The sequence below is a fragment of the Haliotis rubra genome, unplaced genomic scaffold (assembly GCF_003918875.1).
Source record: "Haliotis rubra isolate DU_JTF1 unplaced genomic scaffold, ASM391887v1 Scf67, whole genome shotgun sequence".
NCBI lineage: Eukaryota > Metazoa > Mollusca > Gastropoda > Lepetellida > Haliotidae > Haliotis > Haliotis rubra.
Window position 1 is genome coordinate 1,863,992 of NW_025767379.1, and position 27,908 is coordinate 1,891,899.

At 42.0% G+C, this 27,908-nt stretch overlaps 1 protein-coding gene and 2 long non-coding RNA genes across 5 annotated transcripts in view; 1 reads left to right on the forward strand and 2 right to left on the reverse strand.

Annotated features, from left to right (window-relative positions):
- Positions 1-1,822: 1,822 nt before the first annotated feature.
- On the reverse strand, positions 1,823-4,293 carry LOC124257693. Its single transcript, XR_006893334.1, has 3 exons — positions 4,201-4,293; positions 2,026-3,933; positions 1,823-1,897 (listed from the first exon to the last, which is right to left on the reverse strand). It is a non-coding gene; the product is annotated as an uncharacterized LOC124257693 (long non-coding RNA).
- On the forward strand, positions 2,676-27,765 carry LOC124257694. Its single transcript, XR_006893335.1, has 4 exons — positions 2,676-2,752; positions 19,603-19,607; positions 24,023-24,032; positions 27,756-27,765. It is a non-coding gene; the product is annotated as an uncharacterized LOC124257694 (long non-coding RNA).
- Positions 6,089-27,908, reverse strand: part of LOC124257691 (E3 ubiquitin-protein ligase LRSAM1-like) — a 36,377-nt gene continuing 14,557 nt past the window's right edge. For 2 of the 3 annotated variants that reach the window (XM_046691825.1, XM_046691824.1), the window contains exons 8-24: positions 26,506-26,670; positions 25,590-25,637; positions 25,094-25,218; positions 24,634-24,663; positions 23,460-23,582; positions 22,743-22,830; positions 21,737-21,833; positions 19,662-19,732; positions 18,806-18,905; positions 17,999-18,089; positions 17,523-17,678; positions 15,492-15,587; positions 15,096-15,230; positions 14,579-14,710; positions 14,345-14,464; positions 12,081-12,224; positions 6,089-11,279 (exon numbers count right to left, since the gene is read on the reverse strand). In XM_046691825.1, coding sequence (XP_046547781.1) covers positions 11,154-11,279; positions 12,081-12,224; positions 14,345-14,464; positions 14,579-14,710; positions 15,096-15,230; positions 15,492-15,587; positions 17,523-17,678; positions 17,999-18,089; positions 18,806-18,905; positions 19,662-19,732; positions 21,737-21,833; positions 22,743-22,830; positions 23,460-23,582; positions 24,634-24,663; positions 25,094-25,218; positions 25,590-25,637; positions 26,506-26,670 — 1,847 coding nt within the window. In that variant the 3' untranslated portion in view covers positions 6,089-11,153. Of the gene's footprint in view, positions 11,280-12,080; positions 12,225-14,344; positions 14,465-14,578; positions 14,711-15,095; positions 15,231-15,491; positions 15,588-17,522; positions 17,679-17,998; positions 18,090-18,805; positions 18,906-19,661; positions 19,733-21,736; positions 21,834-22,742; positions 22,831-23,459; positions 23,583-24,633; positions 24,664-25,093; positions 25,219-25,589; positions 25,638-26,505; positions 26,671-27,908 lie in introns of those variants that run through there. The other variant, XR_006893332.1, reaches the window with a different exon arrangement.

Here is a 27,908-nt window from a genome sequence, read left to right on the forward strand (position 1 = left end):
ATGGGCACGCTGACACTCATGGGCACGCTGACTGACTCTCATGGGCACGCTGACACTCATGGCCACGCTGGACGCTCATGGCCACGCTTTCGATACTCAAGGGCACGCTGACTCTCATGGGCACGCTTGACTCTCATGGGCACGCTGACTCTCATGGGCACGCTGACTCTCAAGGGCATGACCTGATGCTCATGGGCTGACGCTCATGGGCAAGCTGGCGACTCCATGGGCACGCTGACACTCAAGGGCATGCTGACGCATGGGCACGCTTGACGGCTCATGGGCACGCTTGACACTCAAAGGCACGCTGACTCTCATGGGCATGCTGACTCTCATGGGCATGCTGACTCATGGGCGACGCTGACACTCAAGGGCACGCTGACTCTCATGGGCACGCTTGACTCTCATGGGCACGCTGACACTCATGGGCATGCTGACACTCATGGGCACGCTGACACTCAAGGGCACGCTGACTCTCATGGGCACGCTGACACGCTCACACTGGCATGCTGACACTCATGGGCACGCTGACACTCATGGGCACGCTGACACTCAAGGGCACGCTGACTCTCATGGGCACGCTGACACTCATGGGCACGCTGACACTCATGGGGCCACGCTTGCTGACACTCATGGGCACGCTGACACTCATGGGCACGCTGACTCTCATGGGCACGCTGACTCTCATGGGCACGCTGACGCTCATGGGCACGCTGACACTCATGGGCACGCTGACACTCATGGGCACGCTGACTCTCATGGGCACGCTGACGCTCATGGGCACGCTGGCACGCTGGACTCTCATGGGCATCCTGACGCCATGGGCACGCTGACGCCATGGGCAAGCTGACACTCATGGGCATGCTGGACGCCATGGGCACTCATGGGCATGCTGACACTCATGGGCACGCTTCATGGGCACGCTGACACTCATGGGCACGCTGACACTCATGGGCACTCATGGGCATGCTGACACTCATGGGCATGGCTGACACTCATGGCACGCTGGCGCCATGGGCATGCTGATGCTCATTGGCACGCTGACAATCATGGGCACGGCTGACACTCATGGGCACGCTGACACTCATGGGCAGGCTGACACTCACTGGCACGGCTGACAGTCATGGGCACGCTGACGCCATGGGCACGCTTGACGCTCATGGGCACCCTGAAGCTCATGGGCACGCTGACGCTCATGGCACGCTGACGCTCAAAGGGCACCCTGACGCTCATGGGCACGCTGACGCTCATGGGCACGCTTGACTCTCATGGGCACGCTGGCGCCATGGGCACCCTGACGCTCATGGGGCACGCTTGACGCCATGGGCACGCTGACGCTCAAAGGGCACCCTGGCGCCATGGGCACGCTTGACGCCAAGGGCACGCTGACGCCATGGGCACGCGCTGACGGCTCATGGGCATGCTGACTCTCATGGGCATGCTGACACTCAAGGGCATGCTGACTCTCATTGGCACGCTGACTCTCATGGGCACGCTGACACTCATGGGCACGCTGACACTCATCGGCACGCTGACTCTCATCGGCACGCTGACTCATGGGCACGCTGACACTCAAGGGCACGCTGACACTCATGGGCACGCTGACTCATGGGCACGCTGACTCATGGGCACGCTGACTCTCATGGGCACGCTGACACTCATGGGCACGCTGGGCACGCTGACACTCATGGGCATGCTGACACTCATGGGCACGCTGACACTCATGGGCACGCTGACTCTCATGGGCACGCTGACACTCATGGGCACGCTGACACTCATGGGCACGCTGACACTCATGGGCATGCTGACACTCATGGGCACTCATGGGCATGCTGACACTCATGGGCACGCTTCATGGGCACGCTGACACTCATGGGCACGCTGACACTCATGGGCACTCATGGGCATGCTGACACTCATGGGCACGCTGGCACACTGACACTCATGGGCATGGCTGACGCTCATGGGCACGCTGACGCTCATGGGCATGCTGATGCTCATTGGCACACTGACAATCATGGGCACGGCTGACACTCATGGGCACACTGACACTCATGGGCAGGCTGACACTCACTGGCACGGCTGACACTCATGGGCATGCTGACACTCATGGGCACGGCTGAGGAGCTGAATAACCTTGAAGAACTGGGATTTGAACCCATGACTACAGGTTTCTGGAACATCGTGAGATGCGGCTTCTGACCCTGCTAAAACATTCAGTGTTAGTGGTGAGTCAAGTGCTACTTCCATATAAAAACATGTCAGTCATATTGAGCATTACTGTAGTGCCTATTATTGTAATTATGGGCTGACACGGGCTGCTGACCACTAGACCATGTAGCACACATTCCGAGAGTTTCACTGAGGGCTACTGTCAGACACAACAAGGTTCCTCTGTGGAGAGGGTTACAGTGCTACTACATGCAGGAGGAAACAATTAGTACTTCTAAGCTGTTGATATACAAAGGAAATATCAAGGTTTTAAAAACAACATTAATGGGATCCCGTTACCTTATGCAAAAAACATTACGCAATACCTGTATAATTGTTAAGCTAAGGAGATTTCAAAATTAATTAAAAATCTAGATCAACATTACAAAATGGAAAATCTATGGGGACCCTGGTTGTTGGGGACTAATCCTAAATCAAATCCAGTTTCAGTGCAAGAGAGATCAGTGATGTCATGGCGACTAATGATGTCACAGTGATCCCTAATGCATTATGACATCATTTTATTACTGCAGTGTATATTGTGTAATACCGGTAGACGTATGACGTCATAATGGTTGACAGTTATGACATCACAATGCTAATACCATTGTCACATTAGCCAATGTCCCTGTCACAACAGCAGCATTCCATACTTGCAGTCTGTGGTTAAACAGAAAACTGCCAAAGAGTTCATCTTTAAGTGCCCGGGGGCTTATTACAGAAGGAATTGCTTAAATATCGTATGTAAACAGTAAAGGAGCTAAATACAGTATTTGAAATTCACATTTCCTGCAAACTATCTACATTTGCTCTGGTAGGTTTTCAGTTGAAAGAGGGTCACATGAAAAAAAAAAAATAATGTAAAAATGATTAAATACTATTTCGTTCTAAAGCCATTGCACTGGAACCCATCACTTGGTATCAGCTAACTACATCATGTGTGTATCAGTATAAAAACCATCTTATAGTTAAATCAACTCAACTGTCTTCCTCTTTGTGGATCATCCTAAACTTAGCTTTAATTTAACACAATTTTTTGTTATAAATACATATTAGAAAACATATAGTTCTTCTTCTATTATCTTTAATTCAAGTGTTTGAAAGACACATCATAAATAAATTATTTTGATTTGTACCCACATCTTGGTAGAATCAGAATATCCATGAGGAAAACCTGATCAGCTGTCAGTACTCCAGCACTAAGGTTTCTGAATATCATCTCAATCACAGTAGTTCTCTTTTGACAACACTACTGACTATCAGAGTCCCACTACCGAGCACATGACACAGACCATATCTACAGCTACAACACCTACTGTACAATACTGGAGTGAACACTTCTTCAATTTGAGCATGGTGTAAATCAGTCTGTGAAGACAGAACGTTCTGGACAAGAATTACTGAAGCACGCAGATGAAACTTCAAAACTGGTTAGACATGCTCATTATACATGCACATAGTTCTGGATAAATATTCTAATGAAAGTAATTATACTGAAACACTGAAAGCACATAATGGATTTTCACTCTTAATAAGTTACTGGAGTTAATGGCCTGTATTCTCGAAATGGTCGTAGCCCTATGAATTCTTAACTTTGATCATAGCCAATGTGTTAATAATGGGTTTAAGAAATTCATGGGGCTACGAATGTTTCAAGAAAAGCTTGCCAGGGTGCCGTTGTACAAATCATTCTTAGCGTTAAGGTTAGCATAACTCTCATACCTTGACATAGACTTACGACAGTCTTAGTGTTAAGGTTAGCATAACTCTCATACCTTGACATAGACTTACGACAGTCTTAGTGTTAAGGTTAGCATAACTCTCATACCTTGACATAGACTTACGACAGTCTTAGTGTTAAGGTTAGCATAACTCTCATACCTTGACATAGACTTACGACAGTCTTAGTGTTAAGGTTAGCATAACTCTCATACCTTGACATGGACTTACGACAGTCTTAGTGTTAAGGTTAGCATAACTCTCACCTACCTTGACATAGACTTACGACAGTCTTAGTGTTAAGGTTAACACAACTCTCATACCTTGACATGGACTTACGACAGTCTTAGTGTTAAGGTTAGCATAACTCTCATACCTTGACATGGACTTACGACAGTCTTAGTGTTAAGGTTAGCATAACTCTCATACCTTGACATAGACTTACGACAGTCTTAGTGTTAAGGTTAGCATAACTCTCATACCTTGACATGGACTTACGACAGTCTTAGTGTTAAGGTTAGCATAACTCTCATACCTTGACATGGACTTACGACAGTCTTAGTGTTAAGGTTAGCATAACTCTCATACCTTGACATAGACTTACGACAGTCTTAGTGTTAAGGTTAGCATAACTCTCATACCTTGACATGGACTTGACAGTCTTAGTGTTAAGGTTAGCATAACTCTCATACCTTGACATGGACTTCACGACAGTCTTAGTGTTAAGGTTAGCATAACTCTCATACCTTGACATGGACTTACGACAGTCTTAGTGTTAAGGTTAGCATAACTCTCATACCTTGACATGGACTTACGACAGTCTTAGTGTTAAGGTTAGCATAACTCTCATACCTTGACATAGACTTCACGACAGTCTTAGTGTTAAGGTTAGCATAACTCTCATACCTTGACATAGACTTACGACAGTCTTAGTGTTAAGGTTAGCATAACTCTCATACCTTGACATGGACTTACGACAGTCTTAGTGTTAAGGTTAGCATAACTCTCATACCTTGACATAGACTTACGACAGTCTTAGTGTTAAGGTTAGCATAACTCTCATACCTTGACATAGACTTACGACAGTCTTAGTGTTAAGGTTAGCATAACTCTCATACCTTGACATAGACTTACTTACAGTCTTAGTGTTAAGGTTAGCATAACTCTCATACCTTGACATAGACTTCACGACAGTCTTAGTGTTAAGGTTAGCATAACTCTCATACCTTGACATAGACTTCACGACAGTCTTAGTGTTAAGGTTAGCATAACTCTCATACCTTGACATAGACTTACGACAGTCTTAGTGTTAAGGTTAGCATAACTCTCATACCTTGACATAGACTTACGACAGTCTTAGTGTTAAGGTTAGCATAACTCTCATACCTTGACATAGACTTACGACAGTCTTAGTGTTAAGGTTAGCATAACTCTCATACCTTGACATGGACTTACGACAGTCTTAGTGTTAAGGTTAGCATAACTCTCATACCTTGACATAGACTTACGACAGTCTTAGTGTTAAGTTAGCATAACTCTCATATCTTGACATAGACTTACGACAGTCTTAGTGTTAAGATTAGCATAACTCTCATACCTTGACATAGACTTACGACAATCGTAATGTTAAGGTTAGCATAACTCTCATACCTTGACATAAACTTACGACAGTCTTAGTGTTAAGGTCGTTTTATACAACAGAGCCCTGGAATGAGAATTCAAATTCCGACAATATTGTACACTGTAATGTTACTTGTCTTTTGGCTGCAGAAACCACACACAAATTTCAGTGGTTTTTGACAGTCTGCTGAAAATTATTTCCACAAATTCCCCTTAGTGTTTTTGTACAGTGTATGTATATATCAAGCAAACATGGACTTAGTTGTTTGATCAGCATTTTAGACGTTGGTGAGAAAATAATGAAGCACAAAACTTCACTGATATCAACCTCTTGTTTATTGCATTAAGAGGTTTTCACGTAGATTCGTATCCATTATCAAGCTAAACGTGATTATATTGAATATCAACATCGACACATTGCTCTATGTAACAAACAAGAGGTGATCAAGTTGTATGCTTTGTTATGTATTAAGTTCACACTTCAATGCTTCTGGTTTAGTGCTCTTCACATCACTATTTGAGCCAGTAAAACTGTAAATGAAGCACACTGTAGTTTATTCATGAATGCATGAAACTTTTTTAATGATACCATATTAAGTGATTAATTTTTGCTGAAGGGGCAAAAAGTAGCTTGAATCAGCATTCCAAAGAATCATAGAAGTTGTTATTGTCTTAATGCCAATAAAATGCCAGGTTTTTTTGTCAGTATTATGACGTAATGTATATTGTTTGTAGCTCAGCAATATCCCGGCTTTATGACAGTGGACCATGAATGATCAAATTGTGCATGGACAAATCAGTGCCTGACATTACAACACATCAGTTAATGCCTTTTCCTGAAAACAAATGAGACTTTAAAATGTCCTACTACATCACTAGGCCACAATAAAAGATTCCATCATCCCTGCCTTGCTCTGTACCAAGCACCTGCCTCAGATCCAACACTGGCCCAAGCACCTGCTGACCATCACCTAGTCACACACACATGTCAGTGCTTTACATCAATCACACTCTTTAATGATGATGTTGGTTATCAAACACAAACTGCAATAAAAACAAAATACTCCTTAATCCAAAAAATATGGATGTAAATAAAATAATTTATTGTGGCCTGTGATGCATTGTGTGTGAATGACAGTGAGTTGGATTTCAATTTTCAAAAAAAGCAGTAGACACATTTCAGTTTCTTCACATCATCACAGTTGAAAGGATGAGGAATGCTCACAGTATGCCTCGCTACTGAAGGCGAAGGTGCTGACAAACACTGTAATAATGGACACCTCGGGCAAATGCTATATAAAACATCAGTCCCATCTTTTCTATCATTGACAAAACTAAATAACAGTTAAATATATTCACTGGTGTTGACAGGAAAATAGTGTATTGTAACCAAAGAAATGGTGACATCACTCATTCACTAAATAAAACACAATATTAAAAAAAATATTACAAAGTACATGCACAACCAATTTAAAGTTCCACTGAGACCTTGGCCCATTTATCTTCATGCTAAGATGTGATCATAACTCCATGCTATGACACAGATTTACAACAGTACTAAGATCACTGCTATAATTCCTAAATCATCCAATAAGCTCAAGATAGCTTCAGCAATAAGATATTCTTGTGTCCTGGTTGCAGCAGCCTTAGCTCTAAGACAGCTTCCTGAAACCTGGCCCAGTGGTGTAAATGATGGGCACTGTGATAATGTTTTTAATACTGTTATATACAATTAAGGAGCTAACATATTAAGATAACAATAATAAAAAAAAATCAGTTTATCAACATGTATATATATACAGGGACAAACCGCTACTGCAGAAACGCTGAATGGAGTACTGTCTTAGATGAGTTAAAAAATGATTCTTCTATGCTGATAATATCAAGTTATAATTGTGTTTATTCTAACATGTCTTGAAGGAAACAGATCATTGTTAAGGGCAGACCAATCTAGCTACGTGTTTTACATATATCCCTGAACCATCGTCACCATCACTCTACAGCCATACTGACACATTAGCACGTATTTACGTTCAAACCAGCCACGACTTCACCATGTTCAAAAAGAGATCAACACAAAAGTTGTGGGTGTGTATAAAACATCAGTAACTATAGTAACAGAGAAACAATGCTGCAATATATTGAGTCATTATTATATTAATAAACAATTGTGTAAAATATGTAACTACATTGGTTTTAGCTGGATCAAGCTGTGTTTGTAGACGTCAGAAACAGACAATTCTCTAATTTTAGGGAGAAAACGCTAGAAAACACCAATTTCAAATTGAGTGTCCGTAACACAGCAGCAGGTTTTAGGGTATATACAACATGTACATATAATGTCAAGTACCAATACAAAATTGTATAATAAACATTGAAAGTAGAATGAAATGAGCATCAGTTCAGAACATATGTTACATTTGGGATTATGCTTTGTGGTAAGAGTTCCTTACTTGCCCCCACCTAATTTAACTATAAACTATAGACTGAACTATAGTGTTTGCTCATCGCAAAAATAGGCAGGGGATACGTAAGGAACTCTTTCCTGCTTTGTCAGTAAAGTACACAGGGTGCTCAGTCCCATCTGGGATGAACCCACACTCTGAGAGTGAGGCACCGAAACGTTGCTGTCACTATAATGAAGAATGTGTTCATCCGTACATTGTTAACCTTCCTTACTGCTCCAACCTGTAACTGCCTCTCAAAGGAGTCATGTGACAACTGTAGCCGAGATCACGTACCTCGTGTACCTCACTGACAAAACAAATCAGAACTTGGTAATGCTGGGCAAGTTGAATATTCTGAAAATAACTTTCATGAAAATATTCTATACACGGCAGAAAAACTGGTTAGTTAACAGCTGATTCACTACAAAATACAACATGCATCTACGCTGATTGATTAAAATAATTATATTTTCAAATGCATTTTTTCAATTGTATGAATATATTAAGTGTGCGTGGGATTTCGGACATATTTCAGCTAAATCAAAACATGGCACCTCAATGTTGGAAGAATATCAATGGGGACAATAGAAATATACTGTGGACACAACCAACCCAATGTCACAGGCTGAGGACTTTCATTGGAGGAAATGACACAATCAGCTAATATCTGTGGAAAGAGCTAAGGGAGGTAACTCCACACAGTGAGCAGCAGGCAGACAAACCATTGTATCGCCACTATACCATCTTGTGAACATTTACTTTTGAAAATACTAAAAGTGACAAGAATAATCAGCTGAGGTTATATGGCTAGAGTTATCTGGCTGGAGTGAGTAGTTGGGGTTATCTGGCTGGAGTAGTAGCTGAGGTTACCCACTGAGGGTAACTGACTGGAATTATGTAACTGGGGTTTAACTCGCTGGGATCACCTGGCTAGGATAATGTAGAGCCATTATTGAGGTGGGATATTAGCAGTGTATGAAATAAGCCAACATCCAAGCCAGACATCAGGGCTGGTAACTTCAAAATGTTAGCAGCCCAAAATGGATTTAACCAGACCAGACAATCCAAAGAAAATTACTCAGTCTATGAACATGTAATCTAAATATTTTACCAGACCATCGGACTGGCTAGCTGTAAATTTAGACCATCAGTCAGAAATCTATCCCGTCTCGGGTGGTCGGACAGGCATTTTTTCATACACTGGATATTAGCCTGGGTTATCTAGCAGCCTGTGACCAACAGTGATACAAACACTACTATGACCAGTGTTGGAAATGTTCTCAACAAACAGCAGGATATATACAGATGCATTTCAGTCATCATTACTTGTTTTATGATTATTCTCTGCCAACAATCTGTGTTTTGAAATTCCTTCTGACTTCGAGGCAATCTATGTTATTGTTCTTCCAAAGTACGACATTAACTCAGTAACTAATATCTTGATAACGAAAACATTCTTCTCTCAAACACATTAACGCATATTTTAGCCTCTTTTGTCCACATCTTAACAAACAATGGCAGTCCTAATTCATAATGCTACAACCCCACAGAGAATAATGTATCTAACTTCACTTGGGCTCCGAGGGCTAACTGAGAGCAGGTTGGGTTAAGATGGACTTGTGTCCAATGTCAAGGACTTATGTACCTGTCCAGGGGAGATAACTTAAACCTTCCATTCACCAGACTTCACACAGTCACCAAATTACTTGAGTCTTGACTGGGTTTTATGACACATGGTCCCTTGTCCATTTTGTTCTGTCCCAGAGTCCAAACCTTAACACCTATCAGTGTCCAATTGCAGTAGATGGAGAACACTACTGTACATTTCATCGCTGTGTCTACAACTCAACAATCTATCCTATGATATATACATGTAAATATATACAAACATATACACAACAAAACCCTAGCAGATACCAGGTCCAGATGGTGGCTATGTTATTTCATACATGCCATAGTTACTACTGCAGCCCTCAGATTGTAAAGTACAGGAATAATGTCCGTCTCTACATTCACGCTATTGTGTCAGTAAAACTATGTAACAGATCTCTAACTTCTGATAGTATTGGAACATTATGTGAGACCGTAATTCTGTCTGTTCCCATTTGTAGTGTGAATGTCTCCAAAATACTCTTTCCATTTGCAGCCAATAAATTGTTAGTCAGTGTAACAGACCACTGGACCAACGTCCAACCATGCACAATAATTTAGCACTTTACTATCATCTGTATCACACTTTTGACATCCAACAAATACTGGCTTGATCAGTAAGTAATCACCTAGGCATTGTTTATGGAACTACGGGCTCCGACAAAGGTGTTATTAACTTTGCCAACATTTTGTATCACAGATATTCTAGTAATGTTTCAATCTCTGGTCCTTCTACCAAGTAGAACCCACTCCACATGCAAGCAGTCAACTACACAACACTACAACATGCACACATATACAAAAACTATTTACATTCAAAATGGGTAAATCTGTACATCGACTATACACATAATTTCATGCAAGTATCAAAAGGACAATGTCTAATCATTCTTTATATCAAAATGAACAGCTATTATTTAAATGCTTCAACTTATTGCAACATTTGTATACCAAATGATATCATCCTGCCATTACAATAGGTGGCAACCTTCAACTGACCTTGACCTCAGGACTGGTAGTAACAAATTAAGCTAAGATTCTTTGTAGAGCAAGATTATCTTGCTTTTCAATAATAGTTTAATCACACACAATAAATGAGTCCCAAAACCTAGTCTGTCAGAGGGCTTTAGTAATATACTGTACAGTTTTAATCCATGTCAAAACAATTTCTCAGATTGTTTTTTTAGAAAGGTAAACATATAAGGATGGACTACAATCCATCAGGGTGAAAACAAAAACAAAACAATAATGTCTTTTATTCTTTAAATAACAAAGACAACGTGGAATGGGTAAATCTTCCATAATCACGTACCACCGAGGCCAGTTCGTCTTTTCGCCATTACCATGGTCCTAGGTCCCTACGCTCATCACAGCTACTAATGAACAATCATAAAGGCCACAAGCTACAGTTCACCAATACAAAATAATATAGCTCCAATGCATCTCCACAAGTTCCTGTATATGGAAGAGAAACTGGTTTTGCTGAACTGCTGAGGTGAAGGTCATTCATGTCTGCTGTGAAATCTTGATCTTCTGTACGATCGGTGCTCGACACAGCGGACACATGGTCAGTGGCCCACAACACATGACACAGCAGCAAATATGTCCGCAGTTGAGGAAGATCACTTGGGACTGCAAGGACAAGATGTCAGTTGCTTAACCAGTGTTTGCAATACTTTAATTTGCCAGTTGGCCATCCGGGCCTGCTGCTGTCTGCAGGCTTTAAAATCTACAGGCCCTGAAGGAAATCTGCAGGCCCATTTTGTTAAAGTCAAACCAGTAAAAAACAAAATAGACTACACTGTATACAGTTTCACACTGTTTCTACAAAATCAATTAGCGAAGCCTGTGGCGCAGAGAGACATTTTAATAGTTGAAAACTGGTGTTGACATTCCTATGCGCTTTATTTTAGCACTGAAATACCAGGAAGTGAAACTGTAAGTTGTCGTAACATGAAGGAACATGGATGATTCCTGAATAATGATAAGGGAAAAACAAAAGGGAAAGATTCCAGTTGAAAAAAAGACAGGTAATTTACTGAAGGCCACACGGGCCTGCAAATATTTGAAACTTCCAGCGCGATACAATAACAACCGGTGTTGGGCTGGCGATTATTTCAAATGCTGTGCTTAACTCTAACAGTCCAATTAGAAGCTGTCCATAAATAAAACACTCGAGCCCACACCAACCAGTGGTTGATATTATCAGCAATGACATGGCAGCGTGCGAGGACCTGACTCACATGGCAGCATATGAGGACCTGACTCACATAGTCAAGACCTAGTTTAACACAGTGGGCAGGCCACACCAGACATGAGCTTCACACATTGTACCCATATGGGAAATCAAACCCAGGTGTTTGGCGTGACGAGTGAACGCTTTAACCACTAGGCTATCCTACCACAGTCCCCCTCCCAGCATGAAGTAATTACCTCTCTCTCCAGACAAATGGAGCACTCGGAGTTCATCCCCCGTGCGATAATGGACTTCTGTCTCTGAAACATGGCGCCAGCAGCAGGCTCCTCGGGGGCAGATGGCTCGACATGTGTTGACGATGACGGCTCTTCCATAGAGGTCTGCAAGCAGGAGGTTGGATGTTTATTCCATCTTGTTGCATGATTTTGATATTGAATTTACACATGACACTTTCTGCTGTGCTTCTGTTGTGTGTTTGAGGAAAGGTTCTATGACTAGCCAGCAATATGGCCACTATGAGGCAGCAGCCAGCAGCAGCAACTGGGCAAGAGTGAGTGAGTGAGTTTAGTTATACGCTGCACTCAGCAATATTCCAGCTATATGGCGGCGGTCTGTAAATAATCGAGTCTGGACCAGACAATCCAGTGATCAATAGCATGAGCATCAATCTGCGCAATGGGTTGCTGAAGATTAATATTCTAACCCGGATCTTCTCGGGTAACTGGGCAAGACATAGTACTGAGTGACAGCATTAGCATCAGCCATGGCTCCTCTCGGGATCATCCAATCCCCAGTGTGGTAAGCTTTCATACATCGGACAAATGTTAAAATTCTGCCGTTAGGGCTTAATATTTCTCCTTACTTCCGATGTTTTTCTCCAACATGATACTTCTGCACAATATGAGGTCATATCAGTGAGTTTGAATAGAGTCAATCAGCAAGAGTCTTTTAAATTCTCAAGAAAAACTGAGAGAAAAATTCAGACCAACATAATTCTGTACCTTGAAAACAAACTATAAATTGTGCATAGATAATTATGGTTGTGCCATTTATGGTTGTGAATATTTCACATTTGTTATTTTCCATGAAATGTACGACAGGACAGGCGTATCATCAAGGGCATAGGCTTTCTGTTGTACAAACTGCTTTAGAAGGAGTACAACGTCTCTAGAATCTTCCATTTAGATGGGGCAGCCAAAGCTCAATCATGGTTCACATGATCCAACCTTCTCAAGTCTTGATAGAAAAAAGTATAGCACTTACAAGAGTGAGTGAGTGAGTGAGTATGGTTTTACGCCGCTTTTAGCAATATTCCAGCAATATCAGGGCGGGGACACCAGAAATGGGCTTCACACATTGTACCCTTGTGGGGATCGAACCCGGGTCTTCGACCTGACCAGCAAACACTTTAACCATTAGGCTACCCCACCACCTGCACTCAGAAGAAGATAAGGACTATCTGATGTTTTTTTCATATTGCTATAATTAATCTGTCAGTACAAGGAGTTGACAGATTACAAGAAACCATGAATACTTGGAAAACTCCAGTTTAATTCTGTATACAGATAATCAGGACTTACAGCAACCTGCTTGGCTGGGGTCTCCACAGTAGGAGTTATCCCCCCTAGTTTGTTCTCCACTCTCATCTCTTCTGTATACAGATAATCAGGACTTACAGCAACCTGCTTGGCTGGTGTCTCCACAGTAGGAGTTATCCCCCCTAGTTTGTTCTCCACTCTCATCTCTTCTGTATACAGATAATCAGGACTTACAGCAACCTGGCTGGTGTGGCTAGTTTGTTGTCAGATCCACAGTAGGAGTTATCCCCCCTAGTTTGTTCTCCACTCTCATCTCTTCTGTATACAGATAATCAGGACTTACAGCAACCTGCTTGGCTGGTGTCTCCACAGTAGGAGTTATCCCCCCTAGTTTGTTCTCCACTCTCATCTCTTCTGTATACAGATAATCAGGACTTACAGCAACTGCTTCTGTATCCACAGTAGGAGTAATCCCCCTAGTTTGTTCTCCACTCTCTTCTGTATACAATTACTGCTTGGCTGGTGTCTCCATACAGACTTCATCTAATCAGCTTGGCTGGTGTCTCCACAGTAGGAGTTATCCCCCCTAGTTTGTTCTCCACTCTCATCTCTTCTGTATACAGATAATCAGGACTTACAGCAACCTGCTTGGCTGGGGTCTCCACAGTAGGAGTTATCCCCCCTAGTTTGTTCTCCACCCTCATCCACAGTAGGAGTTATCCCCCTAGTTTGTTCTCCATCTCTTCTGTATACAGATAATCAGGACTTACAGCAACCTGCTTGGCTGGTGTCTCCACAGTAGGAGTTATCCCCCCTAGTTTGTTCTCCACTCTCATCTCTTCTGTATACAGATAATCAGGACTTACAGCAACCTGCTTGGCTGGGGTCTCCACAGTAGGAGTTATCCCCCCTAGTTTGTTCTCCACTCTCATCTCTTCTGTATACAGATAATCAGGACTTACAGCAACCTGCTTGGCTGGTGTCTCCACAGTAGGAGTTATCCCCCCTAGTTTGTTCTCCACTCTCATCTCTTCTGTATAGCGCAAGATGGACTTCCGCAGGCCGACTTCGTGAACACCAACCTGAGAATAGATGGGTACATAGCTATGACCATATGGATCTTAAACATAATTACATTGTATGAGTTTTTACCAATACACACCACCACCCCATTCCTCTCCCCTTCTTTCTCTCACCTGTTTCAGATCATCCTCTGTAAGTTGAACAATGGTTTCTATGGTGATCTTGTGTCGTGCAAACAAAGGCAAGTAGTCATCTGCTCCTGACTTGCGCAGAATTTTCACCACCTCCACCTCAAGAGCGTTCTCCTATACATACAGTTACTATGGTTACACACACAACGCAGTTACCATGGTTACATTTAAACAGACATGACTTAGCCCATTTAATATTTCAAGCCATTTTATACAATCATACAAAATGTTCAAGTTCACAAAATCATTATGCTTATCATTATGTAAAGAAACATTAAACAGCAACAATTAAGGAATCAAATATACAATCACAGGTTCCTGGCACTCCAAGGGGACACAACTCTGAAGTGCAATTTGTAGCAAAACAGATGACTGGGGTTCCTTATCCAGTTGGTTTCTTTTCTTTTAGCTAAATTCCATGATGCTGATACAGCAATTGTTGGATCTACAGGTTTGAAAATGTAACATATTTGTGAATAAACATATCCAGAGTACTAACGCTATCGATGAGTCTCTGTGGCTTCTTGTCCATGAGACGCTGGTACTGCACCAGCCAGTAGTATGTCTGCACCAGCCAGTAGTCTGTCTGTCCAAATCTCTGAAACACACAGACACACTTGCCATCCATCTCATGCTGAAACACAAACACACTTGCTGAAACATATACACTCTTGCTGAAACACAAATACACTTGCTGAAACACACACAGAGACACTTGCTGAAACATATGCACAAAATACACACACTTGCTGAAACACAGACACACAAACATACACACTTGCTGAAACATATACACACTTGCTGAAACATATACACACTTGCTGAAACACACAGACACTTGCTGAAACACAAACACACTTGCTGAAACACACACACAAACAAGTGGACAACATACCAGCCTCTTCTTGATTTCCACCTGTCTCATGTCTCGCTCCTCCAACAGCTGTGCCAACATCGCCGACAATGCAATTCGCTTATCAGCTATCAGGTTCTACAATCAAATATCATTACATCTAGTATAAGTCATAGCATGGAAATAAACAATGGAGGGAAAGAGTGTGATAGGAGTATACTATCTGTAAACAGAAGCAAGAATTTCTAATGTTTCTCTGAACATGAACAGCTCTCACAGGAAGATTATTTGTTTGAAAGGCATAAAGGTGTATTGTTTATATATTTGACAGATATCCATCCAACATTCACACCCAGCTCACAGTGGAGTTTTGCCCAATACTGACCTGAAGCTACGTACCAGCACACTGTGGAGTATTGGCCAATATTGACCTGAAGCTACATACCAGCTCACAGTGGAGTACTGGCCAATATTGACCTGAAGCTACGTACCAGCTCACAGTGGAGTATTGGCCAATATTGACCTGAAGCTACGCATCCAGCTCACAGTGGAGCTCACACATACCAGCTCACAGTGGAGTACTGGCCAATATTGACCTGAAGCTACATACCAGCTCACAGTGGAGTATTGGCCAATATTGACCTGAAGCTACGTACCAGCTCACAGTGGAGTACTGGCCAATACTGACCTGAAGCTACATACCAGCTCACAGTGGAGTACTGGCCAATATTGACCTGAAGCTACATACCAGCTCACAGTGGAGTATTGGCCAATACTGACCTGAAGCTACGTACCAGCTCACAGTGGAGTACTGGCCAATACTGACCTGAAGCTACGTACCAGCTCACAGTGGAGTGGGTAATATGGCCATATGACCTGAAGCTGCTCCATGACATACTGATAGCTCATGTTTTGCGACCACGAGTGCCTAAATGTTGGTATATCCCACCGCCTTTGGCTCAGGAAATACCAACATTTAGGCACCTGAAGCTCGTAAACATAGTATGATATGAGCACAAATATAATATTCTGTTTATTAGCCACAGTGGAGTCCAAATTGAGGATAAACCCAAATCTACTTTCAAACATAGGCTGGCTACTTGCCGCGTTGCATGTAGAATATTCACAGAAGCGTGACATCATAGCATTGTTCATGACGGAATGTCACCATGACAAAGTGATATTTTGCTCTAGGGCATCGTATGAAAAAATATGACCTTGATCCGATATTTTGAAATCTGTCGTAGGTAATAATGGCCAATGAAGCATCAGCTCACAGTGGATTGGCCAATTGAAGCTACTCAGCTGACAGTAGAATGGCCAATACTGACCTGAAGCTCGTATCAGCTCTCAGTGGAGTATTGGCCAATATTGACCTGAAGCCTGAAGCTACGTACCAGCTGGCCACACGTGGACTCAGCTCACGGTGGAGTACTGGCCAATACTGACCTGAAGCTACGTGCATCAGCTCACAGTGGAGTACTGGCCAATATTGACCTGAAGCTACATACCAGCTCACAGTGATAGTACTGGCCAATATTGACCTGAAGCTACGCATCAGCTCACAGTGGATTATTGGCCAATATTGACCTGAAGCTATTACCAGCTCACAGTGGAGTACTGGCCAATATTGACCTGAAGCTACGTATGCCAGCTCACAGTGGAGTACTGGCCAATATTGACCTGAAGCTACGTATCAGCTCACAGTGGAGTACTGGCCAATATTGACCTGGAAGCTACGTATCAGCTCGACAGTGGAGTATTGGCCAATATTGACCTGAAGCTATGCATCAGCTCACAGTGGAGTATTGGCCAATATTGACCTGAAGCTACTGCACCAGCTCACAGTGGAGTACTGGCCAATATTGACCTGACCTGAAGCTACGTACCAGCTCACAGTGGAGTACTGGCCAATATTGACCTGAAGCTACGTACCAGCTCACAGTGGAGTACTGGCCAATATTGACCTGAAGCTACGTACCAGCTCACAGTGGAGTATTGGCCAATACTGACCTGAAGCTACGTACCAGCTCACAGTGGAGTACTGGCCAATATTGACCTGAAGCTACGTACCAGCTCCATCTCTGCCCGTGCATCCTTCCGTTCCTGCTCCACAAGAGTCAGCTGTATCAACTGCTCCTCGATCAGCTTGATCTGGCTGTTGATTCGGTTGCTCTTGGCATCTTTGGCCACCAACAGCGCTTCAAACGCTTGCTTCTGTAGTTGCTCCTGAAGGGGGGGAGAACATTTATTTAGTACATTTTTGTTCATGGTATGATGACAAGTAATTCAACAAGACATTGTGCAGTTCTACCTACTCCAGCTTCCTGGCCTCTTACAGTAAGAAACAGAAGCTAGGGACCAGTTGTAAACTACAATCCCCACATCCAAACCATGTATGGAGAGTGTCTACTTCACATACTTCAAAAGCTTTGTAACACTCAAATCAACATTCCAGCAATTACTTGTTTAAATAGTAATCGACTGAGGCTGATTTCCCCAAAAATATTTGATAATTTTGAATGAAGGAACAAGATTAAAATGCCCACCTGCTCAGCTAGCGTTTCCATGACAACCTTCTGATGGGCCTGCCGGTGGTAAAGACAGCTCTCCACCTGATCACCAGCTATCAGGGTCTCTCTGGTGGCAAAACAGACAGGAAATATACTATATACACTGTAGAACAGGCATGCAATCAACAAAAGTAACAGGATTATGCTTAACTGATATCATTTTTCATTACATTTGGAAGGCTGCACTGGAAATCATTGCATATGCTTCACTGAATGCTGTATATTTCAAACTGAATGTACTACCAGTGCTATGACTGCTATGACTGACTGTGAAGACAGACTCAGTTCCTGCCTTATCCCCTTATTGCCTTGTCTCAGGCAAGGTAACAACAAGTACCATCTTGTAATGTCTGTCAGTACTATGACGATGGGAATGAAACCCCTGAACTCTTTGCTCTCCTGGTAAATGCTCTCTCCACTGGACCATGGAGGTGGTCCTATATTTCATCGTCTCTGACTCTTTGACATCAGAAAACTAACAACAAAGTCCGCCAAATGGGAATTAAGTGTCTCTCAGTTGAAACAACTCACTTCCCATCTTAAGATACAGTTTATCTCTTCTCTGCTGAAGTACTGAGAATCAATGTCTCTCATCCAGGTTTGGGATCCAAATAATTAACTCAAGGGAGATAATCTGTATTTCTGCAGCTCAAGTTACACCATTAACAAACTCAGTATATCATATATACCAAGTGATATCTTTCATTTACACGTGTCCCATATTAGTGACTGGGAATTAATTATGACAAAATGATTGAAAGTCTGGTGTTGTTGTTAACTGACTGTTCGAGGTTCCTCTTGTTCTGGTTGTCCTTATCGATGGTGTACTCTTGTCTCAGTTTCTCCATCCCCTCGTCGTCCTGGAGGATCCACTTCATCGCTCCTGCAACATCCACAACGACAACACATAACAGTATTAGAATCTACAGGGGTCCTGGGTAGTGGTGCGAGTTGGCCCAAATAGTTGTACTACAAATATTTCGATACCCGTGAAGGTCCGTGCTTGTCGTAAGAGGCGACTAACGGGATCGGGTGGTCAGGCTCGCTGACTTGGCTGACATGTGTCATCAGTTCCCACTTGCACAGATCGATGCTCATGCTGTTGATCACTGGATTGTCTGGTCCAGACTCGATTGTTTACAGACCGCCATCATATAGCTGGAATATTGCTGAGTGCGGCATAAAACTAAACTCACTCACTCACTCACTCAAATGCTTCGACAAAGCATTTTCAACTGTATCAAAACTTTGATAATGGCCTGAAGGAACATCCACACCATTACAACCCAGCGGTGTAAGATTTAAGTGAGACCTGGATCGACGTATTGACAGGAAGGTTGTGCTACCAATATTATGAAAAACACTTTTACTGGATGTAAACAGTTGTCAAATCTCAGGGCCCGTAGAAACGCTGTAAGCAATGTTTGCTGTTTAACATGGACTCAGCAATATCCTATCTATTTCAAGGCAGTCTGTGATGAACCAAGAATGGATCAGACAAAGTCGTGATTCCTATTGTGATCAGTCAACCAATTCACTGAGTCTGCCTACTCTGCCATTTAGTCGCCTGTCACAGAAAGTATGGGTTGCTGGGGGCATACAGGTGACTGTAAGATGTAAACAAACTGTGTTTACTCACGAAGAACTTCCTGCTTCCGAAGAGTCTGAAACTCTTCCCACCTCACCTCAAACAGTCCGTCCTTCACACTCCTGTAACAATGGTAACAAACACTCCATTAATATAACAAACAGTCCGTCCTTCACACTCCTGTAACAATGGTAACAAACACTCCATTAATATAACAAACAGTCCGTCCTTCACACTCCTGTAACAATGGTAACAAACACTCCATTAATATAACAAACAGTCCGTCCTTCACACTCCTGTAACAATGGTAACAAACACTCCATTAATATAACAAACAGTCCGTCCTTCACACTCCTGTAACAATGGTAACAAACACTCCATTAATATAACAAACAGTCCGCCCTTCACACTCCTGTAACAATGGTAACAAACACTCCATTAATATAACAAACAGACCGCCCTCTTCACACTCCTGTAACAATGGTAACAAACACTCCATTAATATAACAAACAGACCGGCCCTTCACACTCCTGTAAATAAATGGTAACAAACACTCCATTAATATAACAAACAGACGGTCCTTCACACTCCTGTAACAATGGTAACAAACACTCCATTAATATAACAAACAGACCGGTTTCATACTCCTGTAAATAATGGTAACACACTCCTGTAAATAATGGTAACAAACACTCCATTAATATAACAAACAGACCGGCCCTTCACACTCCTGTAACAATGGTAACAAACACTCCATTAATATAACAAACAGACGGTCCTTCACACTCCTGTAACAATGGTAACAAACACTCCATTAATATAACAAACAGACCGGCCCTTCACACTCCTGTAACAATAGTAACAAACACTCCATTAATATAACAAACAGACCGCCCTTCACACTCCTGTAACAATGGTAACAAACACTCCATTAATATAACAAACAGTCCGCCCTTCACACTCCTGTAACAATGGTAACAAACACTCCATTAATATAACAAACAGACCGGCCCTTCACACTCCTGTAACATAATAGTAACAAACACTCCATTAATATAACAAACAGTCCGTCCTTCACACTCCTGTAACAATGGTAACAAACACTCCATTAATATAACAAACAGTCCGTCCTTCACACTCCTGTAACAATGGTAACAAACACTCCATTAATATAACAAACAGTCCGTCCTTCACACTCCTGTAACAATGGTAACAAACACTCCATTAATATAACAAACAGTCCGTCCTTCACACTCCTGTAACAATAATCCCATAACAAACACTCCATTAATATAACAAACAGTCCGGCCCTTCACGCTCCTGTAACAATGGTAACAAACACTCCATTAATATAACAAACAGACCGCCCTTCACACTCCTGTAACAATGGTAACAAACACTCCATTAATATAACAAACAGACCGGCCCTTCACGCTCCTGTAAATAATGGTAACAAACACTCCATTAATATAACAAACAGACCGGCCCTTCAAACTCCTGTAACAATGGTAACAAACACTCCATTAATATAACAAACAGTCCGTCCTTCACACTCCTGTAACAATAGTAACAAACACTCCATTAATATAACAAACAGACCGTCCTTCACACTCCTGTAACAATGGTAACAAACACTCCATTAATATAACAAACAGACCGTCCTTCACACTCCTGTAAATAATAGTAACAAACACTCCATTAATATAACAAACAGACCGTCCTTCACACTCCTGTAATAATGGTAACAAACTCTCCATTAATATAACAAACAGACCGTCCTTCACACTCCTGTAATAATGGTAACAAACACTCCATTAGTAAAACAAACAAATCGTCATATTACCATAACAACTGCTCCATTAATTAAACACATAGACCTTCACTTCACACACCAGTATCAGACATTCAATGAATCACACAGAATTCATACTAAACTATTATAATCAACCAGATATCCAGACTCCTGTAAGAAACATTCCTTCAATCCTACAGTCAAACAGACCACCTTTCACTCTCCTGAAAAGATTCCAGCCAGTCTCATTTTTCTAAATTTGTCCAAAAATCCAACTGAATGGTTCTGAAAGGCTGTTGTACAGTAAGAGTTGTTGTGGAACCTCTGCCTCACCTCTCCTGCTCCAGCTCATCCAGCAGCTCCTCCGTCTTCTTGGCCTTCTCTGTCATGTCCAGCAGGTGGACCAACAGCTCGTCAGCACTCTTCTCCACTACAACGGGAAGCGATGGCAGTGAGTGAATATGGTTTTACGCCACTCTTAGCAATATTCCAGCAATGTCATGGTGAGGGACACCAGAAATGGGCTTCACTGGAGGCAATGGGAGAGTTTGGTAATTTCTGGCTGCCTCACCCATAGTTCTTGAATATTGTGCTGGTCTACAAAACTCGAGTTGTGACTAGGCAGAGCCATGACTGTTATTATGACTAATGGTCCTAATCTTTCAAAGCCCAATGACAACCAAGTCATGAAGTAAAAAGACAAGCAAATTTAAAGGTGAAATACACACAATACTATAAGTTGTATACTTCTCTCTCGAGGGTAATATGGTCTGATGTACCTCTTTGTAGCAACAAGATGCTCGCCAGGATGACACTGCTACAAAGAGACGCACATCATACTGTATTACCCGAGGGAGAAGCATACAACATATTTATCTTACCGCCATGTTAAATGTACAAAATATCATTATATTTTATGCTAAAGATCGCTACCGACTATCTGACATGCAAAGAAAATGGCGTCTGCCTCTCGACTGGATTTTTAACCTCAGTGAAACATATTCTGACAAGCATAAAACTGCTATAAAATTGTTAAATATGTTTTAAGCTGAGTGGGCAAACCACTCAATGTATAAAATAACTTATATAAAGCAGTGAAAGTCGGTAAAATAAATCTGTACAAAGTGAACACAAAAACAGCTGATCGAATGGTTTTCGAACTCCGGCACGGCATCGTCATATTATGACGTCATAATGATTGTTAGCTTCAGCTTGGCGGTTACCGTGGGCAGCTGGTAATATTTCTTCCAGTTGTGACCCTCCTGGAAACTTGTTAAACCGTCATTGGCTTATGAAATTAAAGAATTTTTACATGAAGGTAAGATAAAGAGTATTGTACCTTCTTTGAGTTCCCCGAACATCATTTCTCTTTCCATACCCTTCTTCTCACTGAGCTGATTCAAGCCGTCTAAGATTCGCTCTTGGTCCTGTCACATATAACAAGAGATGGAAACTGGGTCACTGAAGACTCACGACCAAACAGACAGCCATTTCCAGCATCTAATCAACACTGTGTCATCACAACCTTATTGAACAGCTGAACATCTGATCACAGCCACAATTTCTAACATAATTGATGAACTGAGTGAGTGAGTGAATGACATGAACAACTACATAATCAATAAACATCTGGAGTGGGTAAACCAGTGGTCGATGTAATGAACTTGGATTTCCAGATATAAATGCAAGGATTAGAATATTTTGAGTCTTACATATAATAACGGGAATGTGTGGTCTAGAGAACCATATAACTTCAGCACATACAATGGCAGCATGTATCATGAAAGTCACCAGAGATGTTAAAACTCCACAAAACCCCATGGAACATTCTCAGCCCTGCAATTCTACCTGATTATTTTTCTAGGTTTGTGAGCATAAACTCATGAGTTTCAAGCTGCAAATGTCTAACACTTGCATCGCTTCAACCTTTGCTCCCACATCAAGGAGTCACGACACAACTGACATGCTGTTCAAAGAGACATAAATCCTCACTAACTCCCCTCCAAGTTACACGACATTACACATTCTGAAAGGCAAGCATTCATTGTACACTGACCTTGGCTATGGCATCTACAAGGTTCTGTTTCTGAGACATGACCTTGGCGGCCATGATGGCCTGAACCTCCTGCTCCTCGCGCATCATCTTCTCCAGGTACGTCCTGTCTTCTCGCTTCTTGTCCTGCACAGAGTCACAGATACGTCAGACTTATATCCCCCTTGATTACAGAGTGTATCATATCTCAACTCCTTTGGACATCACAATCAATTTTGTTTCATGCCATTATGTTAATTATATCAATCCAATAAAATTGATTGAGTGACAGCATCAGCCATACTTTTAGTGCCAACTTCTATATACTTGTTAGAAAGATGACTTCAGTTCCTAGTGTCATCATTCTGGATCACATCGTCTCCAGCTGACATGCTAGTAGCTGCAGTCTTCCAATTCATTTACTGTAAATATGGTGACGGTTCACTGTATTGACTAAAGTGGGAAAAATTCTGTGCAATGTTAGCGCTCAAATGGTTCGATCAAATACTACTACTTCCAATATGAGTGAGTGAGTGAGTGAGTGAGTGAGTGAGTTTAGTTTTACACCGCTTTTAGCAATATTCCAGCAATATCACGGTGGGGACACCAGAAATGGGCTTCACATATTGTACCCATGTGGGGAATACTTCCAATATGATGTGGTGTCCAAACTATATACCGGTATTCTGATAGATAATCCATAGGCTACAGATAAAGAGAGTCATGAGAATACATTTGTCTACTTCCTGTATTTGGTACTGTAAGTGAGTGAGTGAGTATAGTTTTACGCCGCTTTTTAGCAATATTCCAGCAATATCACGGCAGGGGACACCAGAAATGGGCTTCACATGCGAACTGTTTAACCACTAGGCTACCCCACAGCCCCTTGGTACTATAAAGCAGAGGGGACAAGAACACGGTAATACCACAATGCTAAACCACAAACTGTTTATCTCAAGAATCACTTTCAGACAATATTATCCTGCTGCAGTGTTGTGGTTCAGACAGTGTTGTGGTTCAGACCGTGTTGTGGTTCAGACAGTGTTGTGGTTCAGACAGTGTTGTGGTTCAGACAGTGTGGTGGTTCAGACAGTGTGGTGTTGTGGTTCAGACAGTGTGGTGTTGTGGTTCAGACAGTGTTGTGGTTCAGACAGTGTTGTGGTTCAGACATGTCTGTTGACAGCAGGCAAAAACTTACCACCACATCTTGATACTGTTCCAATGATTTCTGAAATATGGGTAAAAAAGGCATCACAAATTGTATGTAAAAAGTATCTCACACAAAAGTCAGCAATATTCCAGCTGAATGACAGAGCTGTGTAAACAACCAGCTACTGATATCATCTCTTTCATACTGCAGCAAATAGCACTAAAATTCATAACTTCGAATAAGACTTTCCCATACATGTTAACCATAGTAACATAGTTGGAAGTAATATTACGGCTCTGTGGAGGTAACTTGTATTTCACTGACAACACGACTAAAACAGAAGCAGAGGCAGTATTGTATTGGACACAATCGTGAAATACCTTTGAATAGAAGAAAACAAAGACTTAAACAATTCCCAATTTAGCAGAAAAATGTATTTGTATTTTTCCTGATTTGCCTGCCAAGGGCACTTATTTTGGAACCCGCAATACATCTTTGAAGTAGGTACCATCATCTTGGCCTCCTCCTGATAGGCCTTGAGCGAGTTGCTACTCCAGGATGAGGCGACTGGCTTCGGGGGCTCCAGGATGTTGAGCAGGAAGTTGGAGGGGGGCTGGTACTCAAGTCCATTCGCTGGAAGTCACAACAGTCATAGTCAACACAAGCAACCACTCAACAAGCTTGTAGGTCAATAATGTTTAGTGGTCTGCAATTGTTTGGTTGACATGAATTATCTCCCTTAACACAACAACCCTAATAGTTGTTCCCAACATGCCACCTGTGATGCCACCACGCCCAGTGCCATGGAGGTATGATGACACAATGAACAAGGCCACCTGTGATGCCACAACGCACAGTGCCATGGAGGTATGATGACACACCTGGCCATCTGACCAGTTGTAATGAACACTTCTACAAGCACGGACACTGGGTGTCAAATCTACCCTAGATTCCCAACAGAATCAAGCACTGTGATAGGGTAAATGGAAGACAGCACAACATACCGCTGCATAGAAACTTCATGGTGTCCTCTGTACCCTTCTTACAGATCTCTGCAATAAACGTAATAAACTGTCACTTCAGTCAGTCATTTATCTTACTATTAAATATCATCATTACAAAACACACACACAATGAATGCAATGTCATTTTCAAACTACCTTACATTCAGTTTCAGGGAACTGAGTGATTGACTGATTGTTATTTATCGCAACACTCTGCAATATTCCAGCTATATGGAGGCAGTCTGTAAATAATTGAATCATCATTCTACGCAATTAGGATACAATGACATGTGTCAACCAAGTCAGCGATCCTGACCACCTGATCCCGTTATTTTACTATAAAACCAGACGCAAAAACAGTTTTGTCTGAAATATTTGACGAGGCCAGACCAATTTTATTTCTTGTTTTACGGAACTCCAGTGTTCGCCCAACCATCCGCTTGGGTGATGAAGGAGAGAGTGACAAGCATGGCAGGTCACATGACTGTTTACGCGGGAAAAGGGAGGTAACTCGTGGGTGAGAGAACCTTTACATCCGCTTTAGGGAACTACAAGGGATTCAAGTGTTCCACTAACATTCGCATAGAAGGAGATAAGCAAAATAGCATAAGTCAGGATAAGGAAAAATATAATGTTTTTATTGGCCAAAAATGTAAACTTACAAGAAAATGTTTTTTTAGATTGTTTTTTTGCCCCATATACACTTCATATACTGCTAAAAGTAAAACACTTTGAATATTTAGAAGGAATATAACTTTGACTGGTGATTTTATTTTATTTTTTTTCCCCTCTAGCCTTTAGGTTATTTGAGGACAAAAATCTGTAAAACAAGAAATATAATTGGTCTGGCCTAAAGACTATTATAAAATATCCAGCCAAAGAATATGAAATGATCTATCCTTGTAAAAATCCTCACCTTTATCTGGGTATTTCATACGGGATGCATCGAGTACAAGTGTTTCCAGGGTGCGGATGTAACACAGCCTCTTAGGAAGGGAGGTAACTTCATTATCTGAGATGTCCAGAAGCCGCAAACAAGGCAGTTCACACATTGTGTCGGGCAAATGGCTGATTTTGTTCTCTGCAAGAAATTTTTTAAGAAATCAATTATGATTATGTTCTTGCATTGACTTCTTGATATTAAGATACAAACCAGACAGAATTTCATCTCCCAGGAACATGATGTAAGCATGTCGCTAGCAACATAAATGTATACTGAGCAGAGTATGGAGTGTGTGATGATATTTATGGAGAAGCATGTACAATTTGAATGACCAACCCTAAAATTTATGTACAAAGTAAGTGACCCCACCCCTTGCATGTCATGTACAAAATCAATACCCCCTCCCCATAATTTTTAAGCATGTTGTTTTAATATTTTATGTACAAAACTGATGACATGCCCGCCCCAACAAAATGGGTAACCCCCCTTAAAAGCAGCCCTTAGCTAATACAACAAATTTTGAACCCATGAAAAGTAACTAAAAATGACTGAACTAATACATAATGTAAAGACTTGAACTGAATACAATAATTAATATACAATATTATAATAATTGGAAATTTTAACTATAAATTGTATATTTATATACTTATCCTATCTCACGACTTGCACCTCTCTCTCTTCATTCGACCATGAGTGGAAACGAATTAAACTTTGCTCCAGGCCTACCTTGTCCCTGTCCCCGTGCTGTGCATGCCTTCCTGCCTTAGCCAGCATGTGGCATGCGCAGTCCTCACCCACGTGATCACCTTACATACTCATTCTCGATCTTGAAGCCATAAAAGGACAAAACCAGAACGGTGGTAATCTAAGTAGTGGGGAGGTAGGGTGGGACTTTATCGCATGAGAGAGGATAAGTATATAAATATACAATTTTAGTTAAATTTCCAAATTTTTAAACTTATCCTATCTCACGACTGGCACTTATCCCACGGTAGGAAGGTGGGTCATAGATTACCTGAAGTTCAAGCGATAACAGCTAAGCGTTATGCCGAAACAACCGTAGGAAGCAACTACAAGGTAGGCCAATAACTACCAAAGTTACTACGTGCGATGGTTAGTTCGAACCCATTGACTTACTAAGCACAAGTGCTCCCAGGGACCAGGATTCCCGAGCAATGTGGTGTTCACTACCTCCACGAAAGTGAAAGGACGCAGCTTAGCGAGTGTAATCAGTCGCATCGCCACGATTTCCAAGGTACCCCCATAATAAAAGTCTAACGACTAGTATCGGGCCAGCCCCTGCTTCAAAACAACCCCCACAGACACCGTCCCATGGAGGGTGAAAGGGTAATTGAATCGGGAAAACTCACAAT